The sequence below is a fragment of the Hyposmocoma kahamanoa genome, unplaced genomic scaffold (assembly GCF_003589595.1).
Source record: "Hyposmocoma kahamanoa isolate Upper Pololo Valley unplaced genomic scaffold, ASM358959v1 68, whole genome shotgun sequence".
Classification (NCBI taxonomy): Eukaryota; Metazoa; Arthropoda; class Insecta; order Lepidoptera; family Cosmopterigidae; genus Hyposmocoma; species Hyposmocoma kahamanoa.
In genome coordinates this window covers 1,344,413-1,355,036 of record NW_020653856.1, presented here as the reverse complement: position 1 = coordinate 1,355,036, position 10,624 = coordinate 1,344,413, and the positions used below count along the sequence as shown (strand labels likewise).

Below are 10,624 nucleotides of genomic sequence, written 5' to 3'. Positions count from 1 at the left end.
CTTCTTAGTATACCTATACGGCGTTCTTAGCATTTTCAAATAGTGTCAATGGATGAGTGTAAAAACATATTTGCATTCCAAAGCTTTTCAATCCAAACGTTTGCTCTCCAAAGGGGATAAACATTTCAGATTTGATAAAACCTCTGCCCTCGTAACGAAAACAGGCCCTGGCAAAGGTACTGTACGTTATACCTTAGTTGTGCCTTTTTTCGTTCTGAAGGCAGTATTAACTAGAAATGTTTTTGTAGTAACAGTAATCTCTACAAATAAATCTCGGTCTAAATAGGCGCAGGCAAAGTATTGGACAGGTTCCTGATGAGCTCATCCATGTGCACCAGGTTGATCTTGGCTTGCTTCGCCAACTTCCCTTCAGGGAGCTCTGGGGGCTCGTTTCGGAGCAGAAACGCTGACTCTAACAAGATTTTTCGGGATTCCTGGAAAAGAATATTGTTGTAATTAATTAAACCGGACAAATACTTTCAAGGCAGTAACTATTATAGCGTTTGCACATTACCTCCCGGTTCGTATCAGCGTGCTGATTGTGACGCAAATCGGAATGTATTCGATCGGGCAGTCTCGAAATCAGATGGGTTTCTGAGCGAGAAGCTGAACCTGATTCCTACTATATCTTTCTAATTTGTGAGTTAAAGCAACTATTGTTCCGATTAGAAATGTCAAAAGTTTCCGGACGGCTAATTGTGAATCTCAATTATTCGCCTCGACTCGGAAAAGACGCAGTTTCCGATCGGGAGAGGCAATCAAAATCAAGCTGCAGTTCCGAATCCGAGAAATGACGATCCGAAATAACACTGGGATAGGTTATGTAGGACGGTTATGTACGGATGCAGTGCGCAAAAGTGCTTATGTCGCAAATTCGGAACGGATGTATCCCACACAAGACAGACGTTACGAAACATTATCGAATCTAGTCTATTTTATAGTTAATTGTTCTTATAAATTCCCACACGCTGTTTCTCAGAAGGACGAGAGTGGCAGATGCAGTACCGGTACACTGTGTTGATATTAAAAGTATTAATGTAACGGATGATGTTCTGTAATGCATTAATAGTCAACCTTGGCTGCGCAGCCGGACAAAAGGATGAGCTGAATGTTCTTAAAGAAGTCACCACGCTTATCAATCGCATTAAGTTGGTCAGAAAAAGTATTATGTACATCTGAGCGAAATGCACAACGTCTTTTTTGTTCTTATCGCATGGACACAACGTTTTTTCTAACCGGCTCCAACTTATTAAGTACCATACTTATTCCCACTCTCCCTACTCTCTAACCCGTACAATGATTTAAGTAGTGGGTCTAATGGAAACGGACCTCGGTTCAGTTACTGGACACTTTCAAACTTTCGTCAGAAATACTTTATATAGATCAGATACGTACGGTGACGTGTCCCAACAAAACCATAGGGCCTTCTGTCAGTGATTTCCGTCTGCCAGTTTCAGCTATGGCAGCGTGGAGTTCGAATAGCAGAGAACCTCGAACGCGCGTTTCAGCTGCAACAAACAACAATAATTTACCTTTTACTACGTACATATCTAATAAGTTTTTTAAAAAGTTGACAAGCTATATTTTCTACACGTTAACAAACTTACAATCACGTCGTGAACATTGATGTCAAACGCCATTTCGTCGCCTTACTTTCTCATCTCTTTATCTTAAAGCACAAAATTATGTATTGAAATACATAAAATGGATTCTAGACCACATCCACACACTGCGGCAGGTTATACAGAAGATCGAGGACTGTAATCTGCCATTATTCTTAGCGTTAGTGGACTATGAGAAAGCCTTTGATTTGATCGAGATATGGGCGGTGCTACAGTCTCTACAACGGTGCCACATTGACTTTCCATATGTCGAAGTGTTGAAATATTTGTACAGAAACGCCACCATGTCAGTTTGACTCCAGGACCAGTGCACAAGACCTATCCAATTGCAAAGAGGGGTGCCACAGGGAGATGTCATTTCTCCGAAACTGTTTACCACTGCATTAGAAGATGCCTTCAATTACTGGACTGGAAAGGACTCGGCATCAACATCAAAGGCTATAACAGTCGGAACCTCTACTTTCGAAGTTGTTGACAAGTATGTCTACCTCGGACAAACCGTCCAATTAGGCGGAGCCAACTTCGAGAAAGAGGTCAATCGTCGAATCCGACTTTGTTGAAGCTCCGGGACGTCTTCTCGTCCGCAATACCGCAGTCCTTGAAGATAAAAGTCTTCGAGCAGTGCATGTTGGCAGCGATGACCCACGGCTCTAAGACGTGGTCATTTACTACGAAGCGAGTGATGATCGACATTTCTCTACGTGATCGAATCAGAAATGAGGAGATCCTCAGAAGAACGAAAGTCACCGACATAGCTCAAGTTGAAGTGGCAGTGGGCAAGGTAGAACTAACGGCTGTTGGGACATAAAAGGTTCTCGAATGGAGACACGAACCAGACAGTGTTCAGTGGGACGGCCCCCTACTAGATGGACGGATGACCTGGTAGGTAAGGGCGGCGGGTAACCGATGGATGCATGTCGCGTTCGATCGGCTGGTCTGGAAATCTTTGGGGGAGGCCTATGTTCAGCAGTGGACGTTTTCCGGCTGATATGATTATGATGAAAAAATGGATTGTATATACAAATTGTGCAGGCTGATTTCACCTCACATTTCCTTCATATTCACGCACTGGTTTTCACCTATTTTAAAACTAATACACCGAAATTAACAGCTTGATAAGAAATTTAAAATAAATAGACAGTTTTGTCATGCCCTGAATAATCACCCTTTGTAAGATACGAGATTGAGAAAGTAAGGAAACGATTTGGAGCATTAAGAACTCAAAAATTACTTGTCACCCTTAACCCAGTTACCTTAATTAGGGAGGTTTAACTTTCCACTAATGTACGTTTACCTCCATGGAGGTGGCCTATGTTTTTGATATACAGAGGAATATATCTGATTATCCATTCGGTCTTACCAGGAGCTAAACACTCCAACAAATCTGCAATCTTTTTGCAAAGCTGCGTCTTCAGCAAAAGTCTGTCGTCCATAACACCAGCCAGTCCCTCGTTGTGATCCTGTCCTATCATTTGAGCCAAGGCCAAACTCACATCTGTCATATAGTAGTGGTACGGGTGAAGATAGGCACTGCAGTGGCTGATGAACCTGGAGAAAAATAATATGGTATAAAAATAATGTGTGTGTGTAAACTGCCTCCGTGGCCGAACGGTTACCATGCCGGACTGCCACGCAGAGGTCCCAGGTTCGATTCCTGGGCCGGGCGAAATATTTGTATGACCTTCATTTATTTCTCTCGTGAGTCTCGTTGGGTGTAATTTGTGGTTGTCTATGTGTGTGTCCATGGCACCCGCGACACAGGGTTTCCCTAGTGCGGGGCTATGTTGAGTGTGTGCGTTATTATACACAAATGTGGTTGAGCACGGTCTTTTCAAGGAGAGTATAAAACAGTAACTTGGGGAAGAGGATCACTAAACCTATTTTCAACCAAAATTGATATTTTATTGTCTTTTCTGAGAGAATTACCACTCGTTACAAAAAAATTCATGAAGATTCAGCTCAATGTAAACATAGGAAATTTGGTAATGCAAAGTATTTCCTAACGATCATAATTCGCTGCTGAAAAAACAACATCGGGATAAGTAGTCATCACATTTATCGACACGGATCTGTATTATGCCGACCAGAAAAAGCTTTATGTCATTGTAATAAGAGTGAAAAAGACGTATCTAGTGCGTTTCGAGTTGGCGCACCGAGTGGAAGCGAAACGCACAACGTCTCTTATTACATAGACACCAGAATAGGCGCTAGCAAATCAGGCTTAGACAGTTGTTCTTGTTGCACTAACTTTTCACAAGCATCAGGATCTTCTTTCGGCATTACACTCAATTCCTTTCCAATATCCTGAAGCAACTGCTGAATTATGGCATCCGTCACAATGTCCTTACATGAGTTGCAGATCCACGTTTTGTTATCCAGATTTCTTGTTTCCGGGTTCGGATTCTTGGTCTTGTGCAGAATGGGGACTATGAATGTTTCGGGTAGAAGATAACCTTTACAGTCTCTGAAAAGATTCATAAATTCAAAAGTTTTTCTCTAAGTATATTGTTGATATCTCTATCTATATATCTAATTTAGAATTTAGTCTTTATTCGCGATATAAATTGTATTTGAAATGGATTAGAAAGACGATAATAACATCTGGAAACTTTGTTTTGAGGTTCAGAGGTCATTACTGCATCTAAAGAATCTAAATTACCTACATTAGTGCGGGTAACTTTGTAATGCAGCTTGCGTTTAGTATTTATTATTGATTGAAAGATCGAACAAGCACAGGAAAATTCCTTCAATACCAATGGAAACTAAACGCGTCTTTCGCCTCGACGTGGCTACAGTATGCGTTATTCATTTATCTCAATTTACAGTCACTCAGCGCTCAGTATAGGCCACTTCTTTTGCATATCTTTCACTTTGGATCCCTGCCAACATTTCAGCTGACAGACATCCACTGCAGGACATAAACCTCCTTGGAAATTCGCTACAAAGACTGGTCTTGTGTTGCACGCAGGCAGCGGCATCCCGCAACCTTCACAAGGTCATCGCTGGTAGAGTTATACAGTCTGCTAATTCTCGTCTAGGTACCTTATAATACTAATATTTCTAAAACTTACTTCTTCCTACACTTGACAGCGCTGTACATAGTTCCGAACTCTGTAACATCAGAGCACCTTTCGCAGCAGCATTCGAAGAACCAGTCGGCGAGATGATGACGTCGAGCTTCCGTACCCCACAATGGGTCGGTATAGCACATTGATATGTGACTGCCCACCGATATGTTCACACCAGCACAGAGTATCTGAAATTATAGACATTAACAACAGTAACCCATAAAAGGAGGTTTCTACGACTAGGATATCATAGCTATAAAATGTGCGCTAGAATTAGAATACTTTCAAACCGCTTTTTCGGACAGTTAAATTGGAAGTGCATATGGCCATGTTTATTGTCAATATTCTCATACTCTGAAAGAGATGGCGCTAGATAAAGTAGGGTAAGAACATTAGTTTACCTGGTCTCGACCTTCTAATTCTCTGTAAGTTCTAGAGGTTGTTGGGAGGTGGCTGGGAGTTGAATTCAAATTAAGAAAAGATTGTTCTTAAATTTCCTTAAGTTTGGGATTCATCGACATCGACAATTTTCTTTGGATAGGGATTATTTGAGTCTATCTCACGGGAGTGTTCAAATGAGTCTTGGAAAGAATTTTGTACAATAATCAAAAAGTATAAACTCTTTTACTATTTCTCCTTCTGATGTGAAGCTCTTATTACAATTGGCTCGGCAATTGTGTTCCACCATGGAGATACGGTCGAAAACTGCAACGTACTCAGGTTCCAGCAATGGAACTTCGTGGCCGTTGATCTGAAATTATGTTCAAATTGTGACTTATTGGTGCATAGCAACTAAAACCTGTCAACAGCTGAATTCGGCCGCTGAAGCACTAAGACTGAGGATGATTTCTTAGGTAGATAGGTGCTCAAGGATTGCGAAATTCAACAGTAAATTTTCCGATTATGCCTTACTTTTCTTCTTTTACTAATTCCGTGATTATACATACAATAAAACAATTTCGAAAGTACTAACTTGTACAATACCGCAACACCTCATGATCTCTTCTTCGCTAAAAGTTCCGTCCAGTTTGAAGAATTTCCAGATGAACTCGGCTATCATTTTCTTGTCATTATTCCATTTGTCAGTTCCTTTACGATCTTCGCAGTGGGACTGCAGACCTTGGAGTTTTGCCCATAGATTCTGGTCGTGGTCACGTTGGTATAAGCATCGCAGAACCGTGATACATTGGTAATTGGGATGAGGTTCCCCAAAGGTAGCAATTGAGATCTGAAATTTTATTTCTTTATAGGAAATGAAACTATTTTTCCGGATTTAAATCGCGTATATTTGTTTCTTCAAACAAACCGACGTTTCGGGCCCTTTACAGGTCCGATGGTCACGGTTGACGGTTTATTTCTTTGTTAAGGAAACTCTGTGAACACTAAAGTTTGGTCTTCGACATACATATAAACCATGTTCAACAACATTTTTGTAGCGAGATTTGATCAACAACATTTTTATAGCGAGGTAGAAGTTTCTTTATTATAATTTCAAAAAGTTTTGAATGAGAAAGTAAGTAGTCTTGAGTAAATTATACATTTACCTTTTCGCCTCTTTTTTGCGTATAATGACACTCGGGTTTATGCTCGTCAGACTTCGTACAAGCTTCAGAGCAACATGGCCAGCCACATTTTTCGCATACCACTGTTTTACCTTCTTCCAACAGTTTGTAGCAGCCCAAACACACTGGCGGTGTTATCTGCAAGCAGTTTTTGGTCGAGTTAACAATTATAAATGAGGCACACTTATTAAATATTGACCTTACAATGAGCTCATGCCTTAAGAAAATAAATGAGTCACGGAATTCCAGAATGTCAAGACTTCAACAGCGTGCAAGAATCGCGTCGGCTGAATTCGATGTGAATTGTAATAGCCCGATAATCAGAGCATCAATTGACATTCTTATGAGAATACATGATTTGTTTATGCCTGATACAACATGCTTTTCTTCTACCATTACGTTTACGATTACCATTACGTTGGTTACTAGTAATCAACGTAATGGTAAAACAAAAACACGATTGGCGAAACTTTTGTCGACGGTTTTATTTCACATTTGAACAATTCTTTTAATATTTTTGTTTGTAATGGCACCCTTGTTTACATTTTGATGGCAAATTCCACGGAGTATAGTCGAAGATTGCGGAAGTAAGTTGGTTTAAAATAGAATATTTCGGTAGTGATACGTTTATTTCCTTAATAAAAAGTAACGTGAGAATTTGGAATCTTAAATGATCCAGATGAATGAATACCAGTGACAATTTACAAATACCATCTGTGCTTCCATTTCGACATCAACAGATACACTGAGCTCCTGAGCTAAGAGCGTCGACTGTATGCAGTTGTATATATCGACTCTGCGCATGCAGTCTGTCTAGCAGCCTTGGCCGGCCACATACACTCGAATTCCATTTCGGAATATCAATTCGAGATTCCGTATATACATCACACAGATACGTTTATTTCCGTTCGGAATAACAGGACTCAGCTCAGAGACACGAGGCATTGAGTCCAGATTTTCTCGTAGCGAAAATACGTAATGAATTTACGACTGTGTATTGCGACCCTACAAAATCTATGGAAGACTTGCATTCGGAACGGCTTTTTCCGTGCGAAAATCCAAATGCGCAAGGCAAAACACGGAATTTCGAATTGGAAACAATTTCGAACGGAACAGTACTGTATGTGTGTGATAAGTCCGTGTTTTGTAAGGTTTAGCTGCATTCGAAATTCAGAAACGGGTTTCTGACCTTACACTCAGCCACAAAGTAAGCTAAACAATCTGTACCTATGACGTGAAAATAATCAATAAAGAATCTTTAGACGTAGGCTACGGTATTCTATTTGTAAAACAGTTTGCAAGCAGGTGCCTCGTGTTACATAGTGTCTAACCTCTCACCTGAGATGGTCCAGTAATAAGCGGCTTCTCTTTCAAAACAATATCTCCAGCTTTAATTTCCCTTGTAGCTTCCATATAACGTCCTAATTTCACGTCATCTTTTACTCTGGCCGGTGTACACTGGAACTTATGCTGTTTCCAGTGCTCTTTCTGGTGCTCTCTCGAGCAGTAATGAACAGCTTGGCAGCCGGAACATTTTTGTTCTGCAGGAGCTAGACAGATTGCGCATATTGATTTTCCTTTTTCTTTCATTATCTGAAATTTACAATTCGATATCAGAGCGTTTAAGATAACCCATTTTCGGTTCTAGCTGAATATTTCCGTCGTATATTACCTAGGGTTCATAAGTAGTGTTATCTATTTTCTTTAATGCAATACTACCTAGTACTTATTTATTCAAACTTTATTTGTTTAATTCACATTATCAATAACATTCTTTTGTGACTCAATTGGTTATTGTTAGGAAATGTAAAAGCTCTTACCGTGAGTTAATGTAACCGTATCACTCAAAATATATGACCGATTAAAAATTAACCAAACGGAACATATCTCTACAAGAAAAATACTGAGAATTATTAGTCTTATTTTTACTGCAAAATGAATTGTAAAGTGAAACCGGGTCGACTGGCCGAACGGCGCATGCGCCTCGCATGTGGTAAAAATAAACTGGCGCACGAGATCTATTCGAAGTTTCTTGCTCTTTGAAATTTTATAGGCGTTTCGAGATTAATCTAGTGGCTTCGGTGCCATCAGTGCTGTGTATTTGGCAAATCTATTGTTTACAAAATAGTATATGAATTGAAATCTATGTATAGAGTGTAAATGTTATTTGGTACGCTGAAGCTCAGCTAAAACTGCTTACGTATTGAGTTTCAACGGGATAATAGAAATACGAAAACATACGACAAAAAATTTAAACTGTTTTTATACTTTCTAATGACTATGAATTTATGATTTTTTTTACAATAATTACTGATTAATAAGACATGCGCCTGGTGGTAAGCAACAGGCATGTCCTTAGCAATTGCAGTACCACTGAGAACTTCAAATTGCAAAGATCTGAGGGGCACTGTCACCGTCACGCTAAGACATAAGTTATCAAGTACCATGTGCCTGTAATTTCACCAGCACCTTTACCATGCAAAACCGGAACGCTGTAATGCTCATATTACTGCTTGGCGGCACAAATGGGTAAGGTGCCAATACTTCCCTGCACGAACTTTTCACAAACGAGCTCTACTGCTACTACTTGTAATATTTTCGTAAACACATTTATTTACGAAAATTTTGCAACATAATTGTTTTGATTGCATATGGACCAAATGTTTCAACTTGACAACTTAAAAGTTAAATACTTTTCTGCTTAGAATAATAACGCATAGAATGATAGTTTCATATCAAACGAACTGTCACAAGTTTTAGTAGTAGGTTAATTTTCGGTTTTAGTGAATATTTATATAAAAATACAAGTTGAAACGCGTTACTTCCTTGTGGAATGTGATGTTAGTGTCTATTTCATGTTTGTCTGGCGTATTTTTACACTCATTTACCGCACATTTCATCATTTTTAGCTAAAATTCTTGAGCTGTTCGCGGTGCAAGTTGATCACTGAGCTTGAGCACTGAAGGCCCGCCCGCTCGTGTAGGCCCATTGGGCGCGCTTCAATTTGCCTCACTTAGCGTGTGCGGACTAGGTTTCTATGCGTTATTATTCAAGCTTTTCTGGTATTATTTTTTTAAACAATTTGCAAGTGATGTGCTAGGGCGCTTTTTTGTGTTAGGTAAGTGTCTAATACACTAAACTTACATGAAGTAATCGAAGGTAACAGGCGATCTGGGTAGAACAACGGTTTGAAATGTGCGTGCTGAATGAGGAGGTCCCGGGTCCGATTCCCGGTAGGACCAGTTAAGGACATTTACTATTATATATTATATAAAGTGACAAGACGAACAAGTCAAGTACTTGGTGGTAAGCGACCAAAGCGACACGCCTGTGTTGCAAGCGTGTCGCTTGGTGACCCAAGAGACATAAGTTGATAAGTCCCATATCCCAGTCATGCTCAATGTAAGCATAGCTTGGCGGTTGAAACAGGTAAGATGGCAGTACTTCCCTGGACGAATACTTTCACAAGGAGCTCTACTGATACTTAATATTTGTCTTCCATTTTGTAATATGACTTTTCAATTAAATTATATCAATATACTTAGGTTTAGCAGCTGAGCAATAGTACACTATTGCAAAGTCCAGGAAGTAAGGGATTGCTGGACGAGTAAGAGTTACTTTTAGAGTAGTTGCGTAGTAGAGTTAGTTAAGAGTTACTAGCACTCATTTTCGTATTTTCGCGACCAAAATACAAAAAAGACGACAAAACAAATAATCTCAGTACAGAGTACTAAAAAAACCGACCTCAAAAGTACCTGGAATTACGTCTATTTGCTAAGTTTTATTGAAATATCCCCTAGTTCGCCACTATACAGGACTTGACGATGGAGATAATAAAAATAGGTTCTCACTACGACACTACTCAAAGCATATTGAGAGAAAAACGCCTTGAATGGAAGAAATAGCAAAATCAACCATTAAAGTAATTGCTCCTAAATTAAAGTTAGGCGTATTTATAAGAGTGAATGTTCATGCGTGAACAGCCATCCTTCGAGGTGGATGATTTTCTTCAAAATGAAATGGGACCACTATGGACGTACCCCCTTTCCAACAAAAAAAGAATCATGAAAATCGGTTCACAAATACCGGAGTTATCGCGTAACATACATACAAAAAAAATAACATACAGTCGAATTGAGAACCTCCTCCTTTTTTGAAGTCGATTAAAAACACCAAAACACTTTAGTTTAAATGTTACCGCCATTTTCTTTTTTTTAAGTAAGCGGTACAGGCAAGTATTTTTAATTCTCGCAGTTATGGACACGGGGCAGTTGGCTGTATGAGTTTTTCTCTTTTGCCTGTTTACATAGTTCATTATTAGTAGGTCTTAGAATAATAACGCATAGAATGATAGTTTCATATCAAACGAACT

General features: G+C 39.5%; 2 protein-coding genes across 2 annotated transcripts in view; both read right to left on the bottom strand.

Moving 5' to 3' along the window:
* Nucleotides 1-245: 245 nt before the first annotated feature.
* Nucleotides 246-8,199, bottom strand: LOC113232309 (SET domain-containing protein SmydA-8). Its single transcript, XM_026466986.1, has 10 exons — nt 8,073-8,199; nt 7,591-7,845; nt 6,235-6,390; nt 5,664-5,918; nt 5,319-5,441; nt 4,694-4,878; nt 3,871-4,086; nt 2,983-3,170; nt 1,396-1,508; nt 246-434 (listed from the first exon to the last, which is right to left on the bottom strand). The coding sequence occupies exons 2-10, from the start codon at nt 7,840-7,842 to the stop codon at nt 279-281; spliced, it is 1,644 nt and encodes a 547-aa protein (XP_026322771.1). The 5' UTR covers nt 7,843-7,845; nt 8,073-8,199; the 3' UTR covers nt 246-278.
* Nucleotides 8,121-10,624, bottom strand: part of LOC113232280 (SET domain-containing protein SmydA-8-like) — a 64,741-nt gene continuing 62,237 nt past the window's right edge. The window contains exon 11 of the mRNA XM_026466951.1: nt 8,121-8,141. Coding sequence (XP_026322736.1) covers nt 8,121-8,141 — 21 coding nt within the window. The remainder of the gene's footprint in view (nt 8,142-10,624) is intronic.

Coding starts and splice junctions, on each gene's coding strand:
- LOC113232309 (XM_026466986.1), bottom strand. CDS start 7,842: ATGAAAGAAAAAGGAAAATCAATATGCGCAATCTGTCTAGCTCCTGCA. Junction 5,919..6,234: donor CGCAAAAAAGAGGCGAAAAG/GTAAATGTATAA, acceptor ATAAAATTTCAG/ATCTCAATTGCTACCTTTGG. Junction 435..1,395: donor TTTTGTTGGGACACGTCACC/GTACGTATCTGA, acceptor ATTCTTTTCCAG/GAATCCCGAAAAATCTTGTT.